The sequence below is a fragment of the Trichechus manatus genome, unplaced genomic scaffold (genome assembly GCF_000243295.1).
Source record: "Trichechus manatus latirostris isolate Lorelei unplaced genomic scaffold, TriManLat1.0 scaffold00015, whole genome shotgun sequence".
Classification (NCBI taxonomy): domain Eukaryota; kingdom Metazoa; phylum Chordata; class Mammalia; order Sirenia; family Trichechidae; genus Trichechus; species Trichechus manatus.
The window spans coordinates 15,786,361-15,811,205 of NW_004443951.1; the positions used below are offsets into that span (position 1 = coordinate 15,786,361).

At 38.1% G+C, this 24,845-nt stretch overlaps 1 protein-coding gene across 11 annotated transcripts in view; it reads left to right on the forward strand.

Moving 5' to 3' along the window:
* Positions 1-24,845, forward strand: part of SCMH1 (Scm polycomb group protein homolog 1) — a 240,650-nt gene that overhangs the window by 73,213 nt on the left and 142,592 nt on the right. For 7 of the 11 annotated variants that reach the window (XM_023727153.1, XM_023727151.1, XM_023727152.1 and 4 more), the window contains one exon: positions 12,252-12,322. The exons of 2 other annotated variants lie outside the window; for them this stretch is intronic. In XM_023727153.1, the coding sequence (XP_023582921.1) occupies positions 12,252-12,322 (71 nt within the window). Of the gene's footprint in view, positions 1-10,080; positions 11,405-12,251; positions 12,323-24,845 lie in introns of those variants that run through there. 2 more of the 11 variants (XM_023727155.1, XM_023727156.1) reach the window with 2 other exon arrangements.

The window sequence follows — 24,845 nt, forward strand, 5'->3', positions numbered from 1 at the left end:
TGGATAAGGATTCCAATCTCTCCGCATCCTCACCAACATTTGTTATTAACGTTTTTTTGTTTTTTTTTTTTAAATCAATGCTATTTTAGCCAGGGTGAAGTGGTATTTCATTGTAGTTTTGATTTGCATCTCTCTAATAGCTAATTGGAGCCCTGGTGGCGCAGTGGTTAAGAGCACAGCTGCTGACCAAAAGGTTGGCAGTTTTAATCCATAAACTGCTTCTTGGAAACCCTATGGGGCAGTTCTACTCTGTCCTATAGGGTCACTATGAGTTGGAATCAACTTGATGGCAATGGGTTAATAACTAATGATCATGAGTATCTTTTCATATGTTTGTTGGCTCCTCGGATGTCCTCTTTAGTAAAGTTTCTGTTCATGTCCTTTACCCATTTTATAATTGGGTTGTCTTTTTTGTTGTTGAATTGTTGAAGTTTTCTGTAACTTTTAGAGATTAGGCTCTTATCGGATATGTCATTTCTAAAGATTTTTTTCCCAGTCTGTAGGTTCTCTTTTTACTCTTTTGAAAAAGTTTTTGATAAGCGTTAAGTTTTTAATTTTTCTGAGGTCCCATTTATCTAATTTGTCTTCTGGTATTCATGCATTTGTTACTACGTTTGTTATCCTATTTTTAGGTCCCATAGTTTTCTCCTTATGTTTTCTTCCAGGAACTTTATAGTTTTAGGTTTAACATTTATGTCTTTGATCCATTTTGAGTTAGTTTTTGTGTATGGTGTGAGTTGTGGGTCCTGTTTCATTTTTCTACAAGTCATTATCCAGTTTTGCCGGCACCATTTATTAAAGAGACTGTTTCTCCCCCACGGAATGGACTTTGACCTCTTATCGAGAATCAGTTGTCCGTAAATGGATGGATTCATTTCTGGATTCTTGATCTTACTGTCCTGGTCTTTGTGCCTACCATTGAACCAATACAAGGCTGTTTTGATTACAGTGGCTGTGTAGTATGTTTTGACATTAGGGAAGCCTTCGGCTTTATTCTTTTTCTTCAGTATTGCTTTGGTTATTTGGGGTTTCTTTCCTTTCCATATAAAGTTGGTCATTGGTGTTTCTATTTTAGTAAAGAATGTTGCTGGAATTTTTATTGGGATTACATTGTATCTGTAGGTTGCTTTAGGTAGTATTGACATTTTCACTATATTAAGTCTTCCTATCCATGAGCACAGAATGTTCTTCCACGTATGTAGGTCTCTTTCAGTCTCTTGTGGTAATGTTTTATAATTTTCATTATATAAATCTTTTATGTTCCTATTTAATTCCTAGGTATTTTATTGTTTGGGGAGCTATTATAAATGGTATTGTTTTCTTGATTTCCTTTTCAGAATATTCCTTGTTAGTATGAAGGAATCTAACTGATTTTTGTGTGTTGATCTTACACTCTGCAACATTGCTGAATTCTTCTATTAGTTCCAGCAGTTTTCTTGTGGAATCTTTAGGGTCCCTATTTGTTATACTTCTGTCTTTTAGGGCTATATGGAACATGTTTAGCCTGGTTTTCACACACCAGCCTCTAATTATTAGAAAGCAGCTTTAGGGACTGCCTTCTTACTGCCACTCTGCCACTTTCCTAGTTAAAGCCAATATCATCTCACTCCTAGATTACTAGAACAGCTTCCTAACTAGTCTTTCTGCCTCCAGCCTTACCCTCTTCCAATCTGTTCTTCACACTGCAGCCACAATGACTCCTCCCCCAAATCCTTCATTGCTTCCTTGTTCTTATTAACATGGTATATGAGGCTCTCCGATACCTGAACATTACTTTGCTCTACAATCTCTTTTCTGAACTACCCAGCAGCCATATCAAAAGATTCAATTTTTAGAACTGATTCTTCTAACCTCTAGGCCTGTATACATGCTTTTCTTTCTGTCTGAAATGAAAGAATTTCCTCCTGCTTATCCTTTTACACTTTAGCTTAGAAGCTTCATGGTTACTTCCTTTGGGAAGCTTTCCACAAACCCTCTAGGTGTTTCTGTAACACCGTTTGTCTCCCTAAGTGTCTTAGTTATCTAGTGCTGCTATAACAGAAATACCACAAGTGGAAGGCTTTTACAAAGAGAAATTTATTCTCTAACAGTTTAGGAGTCTAGAAGTCCAAATTAAGGGTGCCAGCTCCAGAGAAAGACTTTCTCTTTCTGTTGGCTCTGGGGGAAGGTCCTCGTCATCAATCTTCCCCTGGTCTAGGAGCTTCTCAGCGCAGGGACCCCGAGTCCATAGGTTGTGCTCTGCTCCTGGCTCTTCTTGCTTAGTGGTAATGAGTCCCTCTCCTCTCTGCTCGATTCTCTCTTTTATATCTTAAAAGAGATTGACTCAAGATACAACTTGATTCTCTAGATTGAGTTCTGCCTCATTAACATAGCTGCCTCTAATCCTGCCTCATTAACATCATAGAGGTAGGATTTACAACACAAAGGAAAATCACGTCAGGTCACAAAATGGTAGCCACACAATACTGGGAATCATGGCATAGCCAAGTTGACACACATTTTTGGGGGACACAATTCAATCCATAACACCAAGTGTAGCACTTTTATCAGTATATTATGGTTGGCTGTGTATTATCTCTGTCCCTCAATAGACTGAAGTTCTGTGAGGGCAAGGGCAATATTTTGATCATAGTTGTATCCCCAGCACCCAGCACAATGCTTTGGTACAGACTGTAGGTATTTGTTGGGTGGATGAATGGGGAAATGGCTCTGAGACTTTTCTTTTTCACTCATGCTAAATATTCATTGCTGCTTCTGCTGGTGTTCAGGTGACATGACTTTAGGTCCCCTCACCACTTGGGTCACCATTTAGGTTCTGGTTTGCTCTATCCCTCTCAAAGCATAGCTCTCAGAACTAAGTGTAATATTCCAGGTATGATTTTACTAGTTAAAGTTGCTCCTTCTTTTCCTTCAATCAAAAACTTTTACTGAGCTCCTGTTAAGTTTCAGGCACTATATCAAACAATGAAGATAAAAAAATGAATAAAAGATAACCCGTATGCACTAAGGACTTACATAAATAATTATGATGATATGGTATGATGAGTATGATAGTAAAGGTGTCAACAGGATGTTATATGAGGCAGGGAAATGATGGGATTTGTTTTGGAGAGACAGGAAAAGTCAGAATGCCTTGTAGAGAAAATGGTATTTTTTCTGACTCATTCACTGGGTAGGAGGAGTGACATGGGCAAAGATATAGGGTCAGGAAAGCCAAAAGTTGGTTTTAGGAAACTTTCAGGTCCTTTCCAGCTTGAATATTGTGATTCTATATCTATGAAGCTACCCAAATCCAGACCTTTCTCATTTTGGGATACCTGCCTGGACCTTCCAAAAAGCCTCTGAGTTATGCTCCTTATCTAAACCTTGCTTTCTTTTCCCTAAAAGTCTGTGTCCTTTCAGAAGCACCTGTGGTATAATAAAAAGAATACTGAACTTACTCTAGATGCTTTACTTTTATTAAATAAAAAATGCCTCAAGTGACTTTTCAGTCTATTATTTTTAAAGTGAAAATTGCATGAAAATGTTACTGAGGCAATACCACACTTGAAACTTTTTTTTTTTTACCCGACCCTCTGCTCCAACCTTGAGGCATTTGATAAAAGACTTGACATATTAAATCACTCTTACTCTTCTGTGCATATATTCTTAAAGCCAAAAACCATATGGTAGTAATGTACACTAATGAAACCATTGCATTGATGCTGGGAGCTGAGCTTCTGCTTGAAACCTCCCGTTTTCAGCCAGAATATTTGATGAGCTCTTTGCTTTTACCTAGGAAATTGTCACATGATACATTTAAAAGAACACTAGTGATATAATTCAATTCCTGTTATTTGTTTTAAAAAAATCTTTTTTTGGCTTGGTATTTTATCTTTAGATGATCTATTTAAAAATATCAAGCTGTTGATCTAAAAGGACTATGGACAATATTTTGACAACGAACTGATGTTTACCTTATAACTTAGCTTTGGACATTTTATAATTATATTTTATTTGAGCTGGATATGCCACAATTTATTAATCATTTGAAAAGCACCAAGAAAATGTAGGGTATGACTTATGAGAAGGATTTGCTCTATCAGATATTTAGATGGATCATGAAATTACATGAAACAGAATGCTCCTGGTGTTGGAATAGACAGATTGATCAGAGGAACAGAATACGGAGTCCAAAAATAGATCCAACTGTATATAAGAAATTAATATATGACCAAGGTGACATTTCAAATCAGTGGGGAGAAGATGACTTACTCAGTAAATGATGTTGGAGCACATTTATTGAATAAAGATGAGGACAGAAAGCTAGATTCTTGCCTCATTCACCACACAAAATTCCAAATAGATCTACATTTAAATGTAAAAAAAAAAAGAAACCAGAGAAGTTGTAGAAGAAAGCATGGGTTAATATTTTTATAATATTGAGCTAAGGAAAACATGATATGAGCCAATAAATCATGAAGGAAAAGATTTAGAAATTTGTTTATAGAAAAGTTAAAGACATTTTAAGGTCAAAACCTGTGAGACTGAGGCAAATGTTTTCAACACATATGACAAAGGACTAATATCCTTAATCTACAAAAAAAAAAAATCTTAGAAATCTATAAGAAATCGAAAGAACACCTAGTAGAAAAATGGAAAAAAAAAAACAAATTGTCTGATAAGCCTAAAAAGATCAAGTTCACTAATAATCAAAGAAATGCAGATAAAAGTATAACAGTATTTTATTTTCCACTCATTAGCTTTATCAAAATTATAAAGATTGTTAAAACCATTTTAGCAAGGATGTAGCAAATAGACATTCTCCTGTACCATTAGTTGGAATATAAATTGATATAATCATTCTAGAGGATATTTTGGCAATATATATTGTATCAGAATACAAAATATGCATACCCTTTGTCTATTAATCCCACTTTCAGAAATTTACCATAAAGTGATTATCTTAAAAGTTTTAAAAGACGTGTGCATAAAGATACTCATCAAAATTAGAAAAAAATCGTAAATGTCCATCAGTGTTGTGTTGTTGTGTGCTGTCAAGTTGATTCCGACTCATAGCAACCCTATAGGACAGAGTAGAACTGCCCCATATGGTTTCCAGGGAGCGGCTGGTAGATTTGAACTGCTGACCTTTTGGTTAGCAGTCAAGCTCTTAACCACTACGCCACCAGGGCTCCAAGTGTCCATCAATAGTATTTAACAAATAAAACCAAAAACTGAACCCATTGCTGTCAGGTCGATTCTGATTCATAGTGACCCTATAGGTTAGAGTAGAACTGTCCCACAGGGTTTCCAAGGAGTGGCTGGTGGATTTGAACTGCTGACCTGTTGGTTATCAGGCTGAACTCTTAACCACTGTGCCACCAGGACTCTATTTAACAAATACTCTTGTTAAATTTTATGTATTATAAACAGTGGAACACTATTCAGACAGTAGTCTTGGAGTAGAATTTCTGATCTAAAGACTATGATTATCCTTACTCTTATGAATTTGAGTTTCACACGTTAGGTGGAACAAACTAAAATTCTTGTAGAGGAATGTGGCCAGAATAATAGCCAGCATGAGTGGAGGTGCCTGAGATAACCATGTCAGATTAGGAGCGGTTGAAGGATTTGGGACATATTTAGAAAGAGAGAAGGTCCCTGGATGGTGCAAATGGCTTGTGCTTGACTACTAACCTAAAGGTTGGTGGAAAAAAGGCCTGGCGATCTGCTTCTGTAAAGATTACTTCTGTAAAGTTCCACTCTATAACACATGGGGTCACCATGCATTAAAATCGACTCAATGGCAACAGGTAGAGAGAGAGATTAAATACAGTATGTCTAGGGCCAATAAGTGGAGATTAGAGGAAGGCAGACTTTTGCTGACTATAAAGATTCAATAAAGGTTAAAGTCTCTCCATTTGCACTGTTGAACAGTAGCTAAATAATGAGTATCTCATCCTTGGAAGTATTCAGGTGGAGGCTGGAGGGACCATTTAGTTCTCAACTTTCATATCACCTCATCAAGATGTCTTTCTTGACCATCTTGCCAAAAATATCTCACACACCCTCTGCACTGTCTTTCCCTCTTACCCTGCTTTATTTTTTCTTCATTTGCTAAGATCCAGAAATTATATAATTATTTATTTAATGTCTCTGTTACCCTCTGGACCAGGTGACATGTATTTATTTATTTATTATCTCTCTTCCCCCTTAGAATGTAAGCTCCATGTGGGCAGAGACTTTTGACTCTTTTGTTCTTTGTTATATATCACACAAAGTAGAACCAGGCTTGGCATATAATAGGTGCTCAGTAAATATTTGTTGAATCAATGAATATTAGAGAAGGGGATTCATGCATTAGACTAAGTGACCTCTCGTGCTTTACATTTTATAGCACTTTTAATTTTTTAAAGGTACTTTTGTATAGCCTGTAAGTTCTTTCAGTGCGGGGATGTTATTCTCCTAATAATAAATGTAACTATCATTTCTTGTGCCTTGTTGTGTGCCATCGAGTCAGTTCTGACTCATAGTGACCCTACAGGACAGTAGAACTGCCCCATAGGGTTTCCTAGGCTGAAATCTTTGTGGGAACAAATCTCGAGGTCTTTTCTCCCACGAAGGCCTGGTGAGTTCAAGCTGCAGACCTTTCAGTTAGCAGCCAAGTGCTTAACCATCATGCCACCAGTGCTCTTTCTTGTGCCACAGAGTTTATATAACACTTTCATAAGCATTATTTAGCGAAATACAGTCAATTTTCATTATTTGCATTATACTCTATACAGTCGCTGTGAACAGTGAATCAGCACATACTGAATCATTGCTCCTAGGGAAGAATTTTGGAAGACAGCTACCTGGCCAAACGACTGGAAAAGATCCATATTTGTGCCCATTCCAAAAAAAGGTGATCCAATAGAATGCAGAAATTATCAGACAATATCATTAATATCACACGTAAGTAAAATTTTGCTGAAGATCATTCAAAAGTGGTTGCAGCAATACATTGACAGGGAACTGCCAGAAATTCAAGCCACGTTCGGAAAAGAACGTGGAACGAGCAAGGAATATCATTGCTGATGTCAAATGGAACTTGGCTGAAAGCAGAGAATACCAGAAAGATGTTCACCTGTGTTTTATTGACTATGCAAAGGCATTTGGCTGTGTGGATCATAACAAATTACAAATAACATTATGCAGAATAGGAATTCTGGAACACTTAACTGTGCTTATGCGGAGCCTATATATAGACCAAGAGGCAAGAGGCAGTTGTTTAAACAGAACAAGGGGATACTGTGTGGTTTAAAGTCAGGAAGGGTGTGTGTCAGGGGTGTATCCTTTCACCATACTTAGTCTGTATGCTGAGCAAATAATCTGAGAAGGTTGACTATATGAAGAAGAACAGGGCATCGGGATTGGAGGAGGATTCATTAACAGCCTGCAATATACAGATGACACAACCTGGCTTGGTCAAAGTGAAGAGGACTTGAAGCACTTACTGAAGAAGATCAAAGACTACAGTCTTCAGTATGGATTGCATCTCAACATAAAGAAAAGAAAAATTCTCACAACCGAACCAGTAAGCAACATCATGATAAACGGAGAAAAGATTGAAGTTGTCAAGGATTTCATTTTGCTTGCATCCACAGTCAACGCCCATGGAAGCAGCAGTGAAGAAATCAAACGCAGTATTGCATTAGGCAAATCTGCTGCAAAAGACCTCTGTAAAATGTTGAAAACCAAGGATGTCACTTTGAGGACTAAGTGACCCAAGCTGTGGTATTTTCAGTTGCCTCATATGCATGCGAACACTGGACAGTGAATAAGGAAGAGTTGATGCCTTTGAGTTATGGTGTTAGTGAAGAGTACTGAATAGACCATGGACTGCCAGAAGAATGAACAAATCTTTCTTGGAAGAAGTACAGCCAGAGCGCTCCTTAGAAGCGAGGATGGCGAAACTTAGTCTCACATACTTTGGACATGTTATCAGGAGGGACCAGTCCCTGGAGAAGGACATCATAGGTGATAAAGCAGAGGGTCATCGAAAAAGAGGAAGACCTCAATAAAATGGACTGACACCGTGGCTACTACAGTGGGCTCAAGCATAACAAGGATTGTAAGGATGGCGTAGAACTGGGCAGTGTTCCATTCTGTTGTACATTGCTATGAATGGGAACCGTCTCGATGGCACCTAAGGACAACAACACACACATTCCCAGCTGAGGTGTGTTAGGCAACTCAGATTTTTCACTGCTCTGTGCATGTTTGCAAATGCACCCCAAGTATTGATTTTGGTGTTACAAATAAATTCTAGCAAGTAGATGAGTCTGCATATAGGGAATCCACAATAATGAGGATCGGCTAAAAGTTAGATGGCTGGCTTTTTCTCATCTGTAAGGTCTCGGCTCAAATGTTACCTCTATGGAGCATCTGCCCTTAACTTCTCTACCTAAAATAGCTTCCAGGCTCTGTCGTATCACCTTATTTTATTTTCTTCAAGTACTTATCATTTCTTACCTTGTTTGTGGTGTTAACTGTATCTTACCACGCACCAGTTTGTAAATTCCATGAGGCCAGGGACCTCTTACTATATTCCAGCGCTTAGAATACTGTCTAGCACATACAGGATACTCAGTAAACATCTGTTGAATGAATAATTGAAAACATTCTATAGTTTGTGAAACTTTATACTTATATTAGCTAATATTAATATTAAACTTCACAATAATCTCTGACACCAAGTATAGACTAGATTTCCCTGTTCTGCATTCTCAAGGCACCGTGTACTACCTCATTAATTTATTTGTTTCACAATTATAACAGGTTATTTGTATAATTTTTTATTTAATGTCTCTGCTTGTCTCTAGACTGCAAGCTCCATGAATTTAGGAACCATATCTGTCTTGTTCCCCTTAGATTTACTGCAGTACTTCACACATAGGAAGAGTTTAATAAATGTTTGTTGAATGAAGAAGTATATGTACAATCTTGTAAGATAGATATTATATCTATTTTTCAGATGAGTAAACTGAGTCTTGGAAGGATTAAGTAATTTGCCTAAGATGGTTAGTTATAGAAACAAGACTTTAACAAGCATCCTCTGACTCGCAATCTTATATTCTTTCAATTACACCAAACAACAACCCGTTGCTGTCAAGTTGATTCTGACTCATAGCGACACTATAGGACAGAATAGAACTGCCCCATAGGATTTCCAAGGAGCAGCTGGCAGATTCAAACTGCCGACCTTTTGATTAGCAGCCGAGCTCTTAACCACTGTACAAGCAGGGCTCTAAGACAGTAGGTAATCAGGATTACCTAGGGAGCCTTTGAAAATACAAATTCTTAGGCCACACTCAAAGCCTACTGAATGAGAATCGCTGAAGGTGGGACCCAGGACTCTGTTTAAAAAAGAAAGCTACTCAGATTTTGATGATAAGTAATGTTTTGGGAATCAGCAATTTATACCAGCGGTCAGCAACTACTGTTCAAGGGTCAAATCCAGCCTGCTGCTTGTATTTGTAAAGTTTTAGTGGAATACAGCCATGCTTTATTTACATATTATCTGTGGCTGCTGTCTCGTTACAATGACAGAGTTGAGTAGGTGTGACAGACTGTATGACCCACAAACCATAGAATTTTTTTCTCTTTGGCCCTTTACAGAAAGTTTACCAACCCCTGAACTATATACCTTGCTGCCTGTCCTGTTTCTTTTGTGACTATTTTAGTGCTTGAAGACATGGTAGACATATGATGTCCGGCTCTGTGATGGGCATACAATAACCCGTTGCCTTTGAGTCAAAGAGCCCTGCTGGTGCAGTGATTAAGTGCTTGTCTGCTAACCAAAAGGTCAGTGGTTCAAACCTACCAGGTGCTCTGTGGGAGAAAGATGTGGCAGTCAGCTTCCGTAAAGATTTACAGCCTTGGAAACCCTACGGGGTAGTTCTCTGTCCTATAAGGTCGCTATGAGCGGAATCAAGTCGACGGCAATGGGTTTGGTTTGCCTTCCAGTCGGTTCCTGCTAATGGCGACCCCATGTGTTGCAGAGTAGAGCCTCCCTGTAGGATTTTCTTGGCTGTAATCATTACAGAAGCAGATAGCCAGGACTTTCTTCTGCAGTGCCTCTGGATGTGTTCAAACTGCCAACCTTTAGGTTAGTAGTTGAGCACAAACTGTTTGCATCACCCAGCGACCTGGGCATACAGTAGGTGCTCAAATATTATTGAGTTAATAAGAATTATCTTATTTTGCAGTTTACCCAATAATAAGGACTAAACCGTAGATAGTGCAAACAGGCAAAGATCAGACAAATACTAATCTAGATATGGTTAAAGCCAGTCAACCCTCACAGTGGCTGCACAACTTTAAACAGAGTTTCCTTTTCGTTTAGTTGGTAATAGGGTGTTCCCTAGGTGGTAGAAGATCTGAGGTTTCTGACCTTTATATGTTACAGCACAGGAATTGATTACCATAGTTGAGTTGTATAATAGAGAAGTATAATTAATACCTAATTATTTTGGTACTCCTGATGCTGCCATAATTTTCAAAACTAAAGTCTCTTGGATGCTTTTGGTCAGAACTCAAACTAATACAGCCAATCACCCAGAACTATCCAAATCCCTTAACCTGCAATGCCTAATACAGTATCTGTAAGGCACATGTAGGTATTTAAATTGAATTATTAAATACAATTTAAAATGTACTTCCTCACTCACATTAGCCACATTTCAAGTGTTCACTAGTTATATGTGGCTAGTGGCTTATTTTACTGAGCAGCAAAGGTATAGAACATTTCTATTAGTGTAGAAAGTTTTATTGGAAATACTGCTTTAGATGTTAGAGTTTAAGAATTGCAGCCTAGTCAAATCTAAAACATACTGTTTGACTTAATTCTTATAAGAATAGAATAAAAATTTGTGTGTTTTCTTTTTCTAATAGCAGACAGTGATAAAATGTATTCAGTCCTTGCTTTAGGGCTTTCTCAGCAGCTAACAAACCCTTTATTAATTTCAGATAAGCTCTTTAAATTCTTGACTCCAGGAACTATCCATCTCATTTACCCTATGGACTGTCTAGTCAAGATGATTAATCACTAGCCAGTTCATGAAATTGTTGAGAATTGACCATGTGATTTCTGGCCAAATCTGTTTAGCTTAGTAAAGGATGATGGGAAAGGGACAAGTTTTAAAACAGAAGCTATAAAGCCAGTAGAGTGTAAAGTGTTGGCATCATCTTTGGAGTGATTTAGATTTCATCATTCAGTTACTCATTTTTATTCCCAGCATCTAGTGCTTTTTGCATGGCCCAAAGGGGCCCTGTGCTGCTCCACTACAGAGGAAACTTCAAGAAATGCTGGTTTGCTACAGTATTTTAGCTTGTGAGAGTCTCTGGGACCTTCCCTGCTACATCATGGGGTCACCTCTAGGTGGGTATTAGGAGGATATTGGTAATTAGTTAATTTTTAAATAAGAATTTGGTAATCTTTTGTGGTCCAGTGAGATACATATTTAATAGCCTGACCCTTAAGCCATATTCTCTGGCCCTAGCATTATGTCACCTTAAAGACTGTTTCTCTAACACAGTATGCCTCAAACTTTGAGAGGCCCTCTACCACTTTAAAAGGCTAAAAGACTTGAGAATTCCCAACATGTTCTTAGTTCCTATTATCAGATAGACTACCCAGGTCCTACTTTTCTCTAAATTATCAGATCCTTGTCATTTTGCACCTCAGAGCAATGTAGCTGTGTCAGGGATGAGGGTGGGAGGTGGGTGGGTGAAAGAACCAGTTTTTAGAGTGAGAATTCAAGCATAATCTCACTCATTCTCACTTCCCCTCCCCTTATGCCTCCCACTCCATGTCTCTAGGTAACCTCTCCTTTATTCTTCCCCAGCTGATCTGACCATATTGGGTGTTAGAAGCTGTCACTTGACAGCAATACGGAACCTCTCCAGGAGTCAGGTTGTTCAGAAGGAATTCCCCCACCCACCTTCCGTCTCTTCTCTTCTATTTTCCACAAGCTGCCTGGGCATTTATTTCTTCAAGACACTGGTATATCTTGCTCTGGCACTTAGGTTCAGGTCACCTAGATTCCTCCCCTTCTGGTGAATATGTTCCATTCTCTAAATACTCCTTTGATCTCAAAGAGGGAAAAATAAATTTTCTCATGCTCCAGGCCAGTCTGCAATGGCTAATGTTTAGTGTAGATTACTGACTTCCTGAAAGAATTTTTTTAGGAAGTTGACCGTGATAGAGATTTCTATTTCCTTTACAGGTCATTTTACCTGGGACAGATACCTAAAAGAAACATGTTCAGTCCCAGCGCCTGTCCATTGCTTCAAGCAGGTAATTGATTCTCAACATCTTTAGTAGGTGGGAGGCAAGTAGTTTTTTTCTGGTTCTTAGACAAGCAAAACATGAGGTGGGAGCCCTTGGGCTTCTCCCCTGAGTAACGCAGAATAAACTTCTATGGGAAGAACATAACTCAAGAAGTAGTATCTGATCACCATGAGTTTTGGCAGCAGACGTTCTTCCCAGCTTCATTCCAAGCAACAACCTTTCCTTCTTACTCATCTCCTTGAGGATATTCTGTGTTACTGAAAACAACTATTATTCTGACTACAGCTCTTAATTCAGACTAATAGGAAAGAGAATTATGGTCCTTAGACAGTTCTGGAAAATGGAGCAGTATCAATTTCTCTGAACTTAACACCCCTGCCACAATCTTATCTTTCTGTAAGCATATTGGCATTGAGCTCTGTTGGTGAGCATTTTAGGAGCTCATCAAAAGTTATCCAGAGCTTCTCACATAGGATTAAGTGCCCCAGACAATGTACAGATGATGCTAACTGTATCAGTATATGATAAGGCTGGTAGCCAAAGAAGTATACTGCTGCTAAACACAAGGAAGTTATTTATATCTCCCTTCCTTTAGAACTCAATGATTATTTCCACAGACTGTCAACATTTCACTTTGAGTTTGAAATTTGTCCATTTTCAAAAAAAAATGCAAATTGAGGCCTTCTGCACATTTGAAATAATAGAGACTAGATTCATACACCCACCTGAAACAATTTTTTTAAAATGATAAAATATTTTTAAACAACAGTTTTCAAGTCATTGGAGATCAGGCATCTAAGCAGGGTGATCTCTAGATAGGAAACAAATGAGGTGAGCCCTACATTATCCCAGCCTACCTTGAGACAGTTTCCATGTCACAGTACAGGAAAGGGGAACCCTGATTGAGCCTGACCGACTCTAATTTGCGAAGATGGAGTTGAGAGTCCAGGGAAACCAAGGCAGCTAGAGTTTGCAGGACAGAGTACCAGAGAGGAGAGAGCTGCACAGAAAGAAAGCCATAGAGTTCTGAAGAAGATCTCCCCTTCAAATATTCAGCAGAGTACTACTGATCAATGCATGATGTATTTGAGGAAACTGCCCAGAACTAAGGGAGAAATTATCTGAAAGGATTAGAGGAATAGAGCCTGGTGCTCACACAGGGCTGGGAATAGTGCCTGTTCCCATCAGCCAGTCTGGAAAATCTCAAAATTCACAAGGTATGGGTAGAATACACAGAAAGTTCTTGCTTAATAGTAGGGAGTAATTAGCCTTAGACTGAGCCCTGCTCCATAACTACCTAACAAATCATAAAAGCAAGACTTAAGACAATCAAACGGTTTGCAAGTAATTAAACTGCATCTGAGAAGAAAGTGCAAGAAGATGTTTACGAATACAAAAATAACCAGCACCCAGGGCGGTAAAATTCATAATTTGGGCATTCAAAGATTACCAGACATATAGAGAGGCGGAAAAACACAACCAATAATGAGAATAATGAATTGATAAAACCAATTCAGAACCTACACAGATCTTAGAATTAGCAGGCAAGAACATTAAAAAAATGACATTAGTGAACAGGGAGTACAAGAAAGCAGCTTCATGGAGCTTCCAGCAGGAGACAGAACAACCGGTAACCAGTGATATATGCTTTCCCACCCCCCACCCTTCTTCATCTCCACTGTGGCCAGTGTCTTGGCTGGGAAGCACCACCTTCACCCCGGTGTCGCTTGGGTTCCACCCACCCGCGCTGGCCGGCTCCCTAAGTGCCATTTGTTGGCTGCTGGTGTTGCTTTTTTCCGATTCTTTAGATTTGTTCCTTATCTCTCACCACCTGACCCTCCTTTCTCTGAAATACCTGGCTCTGTGCGCCATCTTTGCTTCTTCCTGAAAGGCTGTGAAACACTACTCGAATGTGAAACTGCTTCCTGGCCCGTGCTGCCACGCTGGTGGGATCTCAGGGCTTTTTTTTAGTTTATTTTTAATTGTTTGTTTGTTTTCTTTTTCTTTTCCTGAATTGGGAACCTGTTTTAGTGGGGCAGTACTGCGCAGCTTGGGACCTACCCCCTCAGTTTGTGCAGAATTGCAGAGGGATCCTTGAGGACATTTCTTTTTTCTTATTTTTTTGAGAACTTTTTTTTTTTTCTGTTTTTCTTTGGGGGGTTTTCTTGTTCTTTTTTTTTATATTTGTTTTGTTTTCTTTTCCCTCTTTTTCCCTTTTTGTCTTTCTTCGTTACTCAGTTTCTCGTCTCTCTATACTTTCCTTCTCTTCCTGTCCCCTGAATACCTAGCGTTGAGTGACACGTATGCACCTCCTAGCCAGGCTGTACTTCACAGCCTGGAAGCAACTTCCCCAGACCTTGCAGCGCACTGGAGGCATCCCTGGGAGCTTTGCTTTTCTTCTTTGTTTCTAATTTTTATTTATTCATTTTTTCTTTTCTTCTGCTTTTTGTTTTTCTCCATTTCATAGTCTCATCTCTCCACTCCAACGGCAAGCTCACCTAGCACTCTTTCTTGTTTGTGTGTTTTTGGCTCCTGTTCCTCTTTCCTGTCTCCTATAACCATCGTAGCTCCACACATCACAGTCTCCCCCCTCCATCCTGCCTACCTGCACTGTGCACTAAACATCACACCACGAAGCAGCCCAGGCACGGCCTACCAGAACCTGCCCTGCACTGATTACCGGCTTGCCCTGGTGGCCGTAGTAAGTGCCACAAACAACCCATCCCAGCAACTCCTCTTCAGCGAGACCTGCCCTGCTGTACCATATCTGAGTGACTCACCCTGCCAATTGCAGAATAGGGCAAAAAGTATCGTGCCCAAAGACGAGCAAACAACAAAGAACACACAGCCTGCCTGCTCAGACATAACCAAATAAAACAAAAAAGCAGGATGAAACAAACAAATCTACAGTTAATAAACGAGGAAAATAACTACCAAATGCCCCGAAGACAGCAGACAATATCAAAACATTTACAAAAACAGGACAGGATGGTTCCAGTAGGCATCCAAAATAAAACACCAGATGACTTTCCACTAGAACTACCTGATAGGGAACTCAAATCTCTAATATTCAGAGCTATCCAAGAGTTGAAACAAAAAGCAGACAAAAATGAGGAAAAAATAGACAAATTCATGGAAAAGGCAGACAAAAAATTGGAAGAATTCAGGAAAATAATACAGGAACAAAATGCCAAAATAAATTCACAACTAGAAATCATACAAAAGCAACAATTAAAAATCCAGAAGATAAACAACAAGATTTCAGAAATGGACAGTGTCATAGAAGGGCTGAGGAGCAGGTTTGAAACAGTAGAAGACAGGATCAGCCAAATTGAAGACAAACACTTGGATACAACTCTGTTTGAGGAAAAATCAGAAAAAAGAACAAGGAAAAATAAAGAGACCCTGAGAATTATGTGGGATACAATCAAAAGCAAAAATTCGCGAGTGATCAGTGTTCCAGAACGGGGGAGAAAACAGAAAACACAGAATCATTGAAGAACTGCTGACAGAAAACTTCCCCAATATCATGAAAGATGAAAAGCTGGCCATCCAAGAAGCTCAATGAACCCCATATAGGATGGACCCCAAAAGAAAATCACCAAGGCATATCATAATCACATTCGCCAAAACCAAAGACAAAGAATCCTGAGAGCAGCTTAAGAAAAACAAAAAGTTACATACACAGGAGAAACAGTAAGACTAAGCAAGGCAAGAAGGCAATGGGATGACATATATAAAACCTTGAAAGAAAAGAATTGCCAGCCAAGAATAATATATCCTACAAAACTTCCATTCAGATATGATGGTGAAATTAGGTCATTTCCAGATAAACAAAAATTAAGGGACTATTTAAAAACCAAACCAAACTTACAAGAATTATTAAAGAGAGTCCTTAAATCTGGGAAGAATATTAAAAAACCACTTTAAATGTATTCCATATGTTTAAAAGTTAAGTAGAGGCATGGAAAATAGAAGACCCACATTGAACTACTATGTGTGAAATGAAAAATACATTGATGAGATTAATGGCAGAAGAAAAGATTCATGAGCTTGAAGACATAGCAATAGAAACTATTCAAAAGGAAACACAAAGAGAAAAAGGAATTTTTTTGTTTTTAATATAAAAAGCATCAGTAAACTGTGGGATAACTTCAGGTGGCCTAATAGATGTGAAAATGGAGTCCCCAAAGGAGAGAAGAGACAGGGAACAGGAAAAATTATTTGAAGAAATGACAGCTGAAATTTTTCCAAAATTGAGGAAAACTAAATCCACAAATCCAAAAAGCTCAATGAAACAAAAAAAAGAAACAAGAAGAAAACTACACTAGGGCATATCATAAACAAATTGTTCAAAACCAGTAATGGAGAAATCTTAAAAGCAGCCAGAGAAAAAAGACACTTTATATACAGGGGAACAATGATAAAAATACCATCAGATTTCTTCTAGTTGGAAACAGTGCAAGCAGGAAGAAAGTGAGCAACATCTTTAAAGTACAGAAAGAAAAGAACTGTCAACCTGAAATTCTATACCCAACAAAAATCTCTCAAAAACAAAGGTGAAATATAGATGTTTCAGAGATAGCAAAAGCTGAAGGAAAAATGGAAATTACAAGGTTAAATATATAAGATGTTTTTCTTATTATTTAAATCTCTACGAAAAATAATTGACTGTGTAAACAAAAGAAACAACGATAATATATTGTGAGGTTGATAACAGATACATAAGTAAAATATATGATAATAATAGCATAAAAACCAGACGGAGAGTTTACTATTTAAGCACACTGTTTATTGTTTAAGTATAGTATTGTAGTATTCTTATATGGTACATGAAGTAGTAGAATATTACTTGACAATAGACTGTGGTAAGTTAAAGATGTATACTATAAACCCTAAAGCAACTACTAAAATAACATCACAAAGAGTTATAGCTAATAAGTCAGTATAATCATAAAAACCAATTTAAAAGAAGGCAAGAAGAGAGAGAAGAAAAAGGTAACAAAGAACAAATGGAAAAACTAGAAAACAAATATCAAGATGGTAGATTTAAACCCAAACATATCAATAATCACATTAAATGTAAATGGTCTAAACAGCCCAACTAAAAGGCCAAGATTGTTGCACTGGATAAAAAGTAAGACCCAGCTATATACTGCCTGTAAGAAATTCCACTTTAAAGACACAAGTAGGTTAAAAGTAAGAGAATGAAAAAAAATATACTATGCTATCAATAGTAATAAGAAATCTGGAATAGCTATATTAACATCAAGGCAGATTTCAGACCAAAGAATATTACCAGGGACAAAGACTGTCATTTCATAACAATAAAGGTGTCAGACAATCCTTACACAAAGCAAAAACTGTAAAACTGTAAGGACAGTTATATAAATCTACAGTTTGTCTATAGTCAGACATTGTTTTAGTAATCTAGTGCAGCCATAACAGAAATACCACAAGTGGATGGCTTTAACAAAGAGAAATATATTCTCTTACAGTTTAGGAGGCTAGAAGCCCTCCAGGGGAAAGCTTTCTGTCTCTGTCAGCTCTTGTGAAAGGTCCTTGTCATCAATCTTTCCCTGGTCCAGGAGCTTCTCAGCGCAGGGACCTCAGGTCCAAAGGACACACTCCCCTCCTGGTTCTTCATTCTTGGTGGCATGAGGTCCGTCTCTTTTCTGCTCAATTCTTTCTTTTATATCTCAAGATTCACTCAAGATACAACTTAATCCTGTAGATTGAGTCCTGCCTTATTAGCATAACTGCCTCTAATCCTGCCTCATTAACATCATAGAGATAGGATGTACAGCTCATGGGAAAATCACATCAGATCACAGAATGGTAGACAGCCACACAAGACTGGGAATCATGGCCTAGCCAAGTTCACATACGTTTTGGGGGGGACACAGTTCAATCCACAACATTCCACCCTTTGGCCCCTAAAAATTCTTGTTCTTGCCACATGGAGAACACATTCACCCCATCATATCATAGAAAAAGTCTTAAAGTAACTCCAAGTCCACAATCTCCTGAAGCAAAATTCCTAATCTGTGAAATCTGGACTATAAGTCATCTGCTTCCAAAGTACAATGGTGGAACAGGCACAAGGTAGACATTTCCATTACAAATGAAAGAAATTGTAGGTAAAGAAGGGATAACAGGCACCAAGCAATTCAGGAGAACACATTACATTAGCCCTCAAGGCTTGAAAATAGTCCTCTGTTCTCCAAGACCATTTAGGCAGTGGCCCTTCCCTCCAGACTCTGGGTGTTGGCCACACTCTCTGGATTTTGGGTGGAGTCCCCTGGGCCCTGGGCTTCAGCTCCACCTTCTAGGCCCACTGGAATGCAACTTTTCTCCCTCACATTTGGGCAGCCCCATCCTCCTAGTCCATCTGAGTGGCAACCTTACCCCCTCGGCCCTGGCAGGCTCCATTCTTCTGCCCCTTGGGCAGTGGATCTGGCCCCATCCCATTGGCACTAGTGAGAGGCAGCCCCACACTCTGGAGCTGAGTTGGTGAAGACCTGACTCTTGGAAACATAGGAGGCTGTGGCCAAACTCTTTGAAACCCCAGAGGCCATGGTTCTACCCTTTGAGACCCCAGAGGTCATGGCCCTACCCTTTGAGACTGAGGCAGCTCTGATTCCTGTGTTCCTTGTCTCTTCAGCTTCTGCTTCCTGGTTCCAAGGGGCCTTGCCACCCACGTCTGCCTTGCTGAGGCAAGTGTTCAAAGCTCTTTAGCTCCTCCGATAAGTGCTTGGAGGCACCCCACTTCTCCAGGAAGTCTCCTGCGCAAAGGTGCTCAGCTTTCTTATTCCATGAGTTGGCAAGCCTAGCTCCGCTGATAAGTGCCCAGAGGCACCCCACTGCTCCAGGAAGCCTTCTGTGCAAAGACACTCAGTTCTCTTTCTGTCTGTGTCAGCTCTACTGCTGTCTCACACCGACCGGTCTCCTAGTTCTGCTGCTGCCATTTCTCTGCTGCTGCTTCTTGCCGTATGCACCATCTCCAGTGTAACAGCTCTCCTCACTTCCTTCTGAGTCCTCCACAGAATTGTCTTTGATGTCTATAATTCCACCAACAGTCTCTTCAAGACAGTAGTCTTGGCTTTTACTGTTAGTCACCTTAAAACTTTTTCAGCCTCTACCGATTCACAGTTTCAAAACCACTTTCACATTTTAGGTGTCTGTTAGAGCAGCACCCCACTCTCCTAGTACCAAATTCTGTCTTGGTTATCTAATGCTGCTATAACAGAATACCACAAATGGATGGCTTTAATAAAGAAAAATTTATTCTCTCACAGTCTAGGAGGCTAGAAGTCCAAATTCAGGTTGCCAGCTCCAGGGTAAGGCTTTTTCTCTCTGTCAGCTCTAGGGGAAGGTCTTTGTCATCAGTCTTGCCCTGGTGTAGGAACTTCTCAGGACAGGGACCCCAGATCCAAAGGACATGCTCCACTCCTGGTTCTTCATTCTTGGTGGCATGAGGTCAGTCTCCTCTCTGCTCAATTCTCTCTTTTGTATCTCAGAAGACACTGACTCAAGATACAACCTGATCCTGTAGATTAAGTTTTACCTCATTAACATAACTAACTGCCTCTAATCCTGCCTCATAAACATCATAGAGGTAGGATTGACAACACATAGGAAAATCATATCAGATCACAAAATGGTGTATATCCACACAAGACTGGGAATCATGACCTAGCCAAGTTGACACATATTTTGGAGGGACACAGTTCAATCCACAACAGACATTTTAATACTTTTCTGTCTCTGAAGAAAATCAGCAAGTATATAGTATATTTGAACAACACTATCAACCAACCAGAGCCCTGGTGGCATAGTGGTTAAGAGCTGCAGCTGCTAACCAAAAGCTCAGCAGTTTGAATCCACCAGCCGCTCCTTGGGAACCCTATGAGGCAGTTCTCCTCTGTCCTATAGGGTCGCTATGAGTTGGAATCGACTTGACGGCAGTGGGTTCGGTTTTTTATTGTTTTTTTTTTTTTTTTTTGGTTATCAACCAACCTGACCTAATTCACGTTTATAGAACACTACCCAACAATAGCAGAATATACATTTTTTTCAAGTGCATGCAGAAAATTTACCATGAGACATATTCTGGACCATAAAACAAGGCTTGATAAATTTAAAAGAATTCAAGTAATACAAAGTATTTTCTCGTGTTATAATGGAATTAAATCAGTAACTGAAAGTTATCTGGAAAATCTCCAAATATTTAGAAATTTAATTGACACATTTCTGAATACTCTATGGACGTTAGAAACCCAAAGGGACATTAGAAGGTACTTTGATCTGAATGAAAATGAAAACAGAACTTATGAGAATCTGTGGGATGCTGCTAAAGCACTGCTTAGGGGGGGAATTTATAGCACTAACATATGTTATAAAAGAAAAAAGTTTTCAAATCAATGACCTCAGCTTCCACCTTAAGAAAATAGGGAAGAAAGAGCAAGTTAAACTCAAAATAAACAGAGGAAAGGAAGTAATAAAGAGTAGAGCAGAAATCAGTGAAATTAAAAAACAAAAATTAAAATCACTGAAACCAAAAGTTGGTTCTTCATGAAGATCAATAAAATTGGTAAACCCCTAGCCAGCCTGATGAGGAATAAAAGAGAGAAGACAGAAATTACCAGTATCAGGAATGAGAAAGGTAGCGTCACTATAGAGTCTACAGATATTAAAGGGTTAATAAGGAAATGTTATAAACAAATTTATGCCTTTAAATTCGACAATTTAGATGAAACGTAATTTCCATGAATGACACAAATTACCAAAGCTCACTCAAAGAAGATAGAAAATCAGAATAGCACTGTTTCTATTATAGAAATTGAATTCGTAGTTTAAAACTTGCCCACAAAAAATTCCAGGCCTAGATGACTTCACTGGTGAATTATTCCAAACATTAAAGGAAAAATGATACAAGTTCTCCACAGACTCTTTCATAAAATATAAGAGGAGGAACTCACAACTCATTCTTATGAGGCGAACATTACTGTGATACCAAAACCTGACAAAGACGTTGAAAGAAAAGAAAACCTACAAACAGTAACCTGTATGAAAATACATGTAAAAATTCTACACAAAATTTTAGGAAATCATATCCAACCATATATAAAAATAGTAATTCATCATGACCAAGTGGGGCTAATTCCAGGAATGCAGTATTGGTTTAACAGTCAAAATTCAATTGATGTAATTCACCATATGAACACACTAAAGGAAAAAAACCAATAATGATCTCAATAGATGCAGAAAAAACTTTTGACAAAATCCAATGTTCGTTCCTGATAAAAACTTTGAGCAATCTAGAAATAGAAAGGAATTTTATAAATCTGATAAAGGGCATCTACGAAAAATCATACTTAATGGTGAAAGGCTAAATGTTTTCCCCCTAAGATCAGGAACAAGACAAAGATGTCTACTCTTGCCATTTCTATTCAAAATTGCACTACCAGTGTATTTAAGCAAGAAAAAGAAAGAAAAGAAATCCAGACTGAAAAATTAAAACAAACACTTCACCAAAGAAAATATATGGGTGACAAGTAAGTACATGAGTAGATGCTTAACATCATTATTCATTAGGAAAATGCAAATTAAAACCACAGTGAGATATCCCTAAACATTTACTTAAATGGCTCAGATTAAAAGGACCCACCATACCAAATGGTGGCGATGATGTAGAGGAAATAGAATTTTCGTACACTGCTGGTAGAAAGATAAAGTGGTTTGATTACTTTGGAAAATAATTTTATAGGAAAAATCCAACACACTACTGAGCAAAAATTACACTCAGTAAACTAGATGAGTAATACATCCTTAACTTGAAAAAACTATTTATACCTTAGTACTAAACCCAGCATTTTACTCAATGGTTAAAAATAACCAGTTGGAAAATATGATGGAAGTGAAATTCCTATTTACAATAGCAAAAAAATTACTATTTAGATACGTAAAACTTATATAAAGAGAACTTTAGAAAATACCTAACCTAAAGCATGAGCCATTAAAAAAAATTCCTGCAGTGGACTTTGCCAAAATTAAGAACTTCTATTCTTCAGAAGACACTGTAAGAGAGTGAAAATATAAGCCACAGACTGAGAGAATACTTGCAAATCCCACGTATCTGATGGCAGTACTCCCCAAATTGATCTATAGATTCAACACAATCCCGATTAAAATCCCAGCTGCCTTTTTTGCAGAAACTGGCAAGGTGATCCTAAAATTCATTTTAGAAATTCAAGGGACCCAGAATAGGCAAAACAATCTTGAAGAGAACAAAGTTAGAGGACTCACATTTCCCAATTTAAAAACTTACTACGAAGTTACAGTACTCAAGACATTGTGTTACTGGGATAAGGGTAGTCATATATATCAATGGAATAGAATTTACAGTCCAGAAATAAACCCATACATTTATGGTCAATTGATTTTCAACAAGGGTACCAGACAATTCAGTAGTGTTTTCAACTACTGATGCAGGGACAACTTGAAAAAGTTGAAGAAGGAAGGACGTTACGTGCACACCATAAACAAAAGTTAACTCCCAGTGGATCATAGACTTAAATGTAAGAGCCAAAAGTATAAAGCTCTTAGAAGAAAACGTAGAAGTAAATCTTCATGACCGTAGATTAGGCAGTGGTGTATTAGATATGACAGCAAAAGCACAAGCAACAAAAGGAAAAAAAAATGGGACTTCATTAAAGTCAGAACCTTTTGTGCTTCAAAGGACACCATCAAGAAAGTGATAATACAACCCATACAATGGGAGAAAATATTTGCAAATCATATATCTGATAAGGAACCTATGTCCAGAATACTTAAAGAACTCTTACAACTCAGCAGTAAAAAGACAACCCAATTTTAAAATGGGCAAAGGATTTGAATAGATATTACCCTAAAAAATATAAATGGTCAAAAAGCACATAAAAGATGCTTAGCATCATTAGTCACTAGGGAAATGCAAATCAAAATCACAATGAGATACTTTGATATACTCTTCACTGTTGTTGTTAGCTGCCATGGAGTCGGTCACTGACTCATGGTGACCCCATGCACAGCAGAACGAAATGCTGCCAGGTCCTGCACATCCCCATGATTAATTGTGGATTGGATTCACTAGGATGGCTAAAATAAAAAAAAATTAAAAAAAAAAAAAGACAATAACAAATGTTGGTGAGGATGTGGAGAAATTGGAACCCCATTCATTGCTGGAAATACTGTAAAACGCTGCAGCCACTTTTGAAAACAGTTTGGAAGTTACTAAAAATATTAAACATAGAGTTGCCACATGATCCACCAATCCCACTGCTAGATACATCCCCAAGAGAAACGAAAACATAAATCCACACAAAAACTTGTCCACAAATGTTCAAAGCATCATTATTCATAATAGTGAAAAAATGTTAACAACCCAAATGTCCATCAACTGATGAATGGATAAACAAAAGTGGTGTATCCATACAATGGAATATTATTCAGTAATGAAAAGGAATGAAGTATTGAGACGTACTTAGGTAGACTTTGAAACATGCTAAAAGGAAGAAGTCACTCCCATATTGGGCACATATTATATGTTTCCATTTATATGAAATGTCCAGAATAGGCAAATAAGTAGAGACAGAAAATAGATTAGTGGTTGCCAGGGGCTGGTCTGAGTGGGGAGTTGGGAGTGATTGCTCATGGGTATGGAGTGTCTTTTTGGGGTGATAAAAATGTTCTAAAATTAGTGGTAAAGTTTATACATCTTTATGAATATACTAAAACCCACTGAGTTGTACACTTTAAGAGGATAAGTTTTATGGTATATGCATTAAACGTATACCTACCATATGATCTATCCACTCCACGTCTAGATATTTACCTGAGAGAAAAGAAAGCATATTTCCATAAAAGATTTATATAGGAATGTTCATAACAGCTTTATTTGTAATAGCAAAAAACTGGAAGCAAACCACACATCTGTCAACATGGTATATTACTCAGCAATAAAAAAGAATGAATTATTGATGAACTCAGTAGCATGGATGAACCTCAGAATAATTATGTACTCTATCCAAAAATGAATGCATGATGTAGATTCTACCTAAGACTAGAAAATGCAAACCAATGTACAGTGATAGAAAGTAGATTAGTGGTTGCTGGTCGATGGAGGTCTGAGAGGGATGACAAAGGGACATGAGAGAACTTGGAAGTGATGGCCATGTTCATTATCTTGATTGTGGTGATGGTTTGATAGTGTATACAGTGTCATGTTTGTATACATATGTCAAGACTTACCAAAGTATAAAGTTTATTGTATGTTTATTGTAACTCAAAGGTGTTAAAAACATGATTTATAAATTAATCTCAAAATAAAAAAAAAAAATCAACCCCAGTAGTTAGTCTGTATGGTGGATATATAGACCACTATACTGAAATGCTTGCTAGAGACACTAGGGATGAGGATGGAGAAAAGATAGGTTGAGAAACAATTTAAGTAACTGAACCATTTGAGATACTCTTGTCCGTTTCTTAC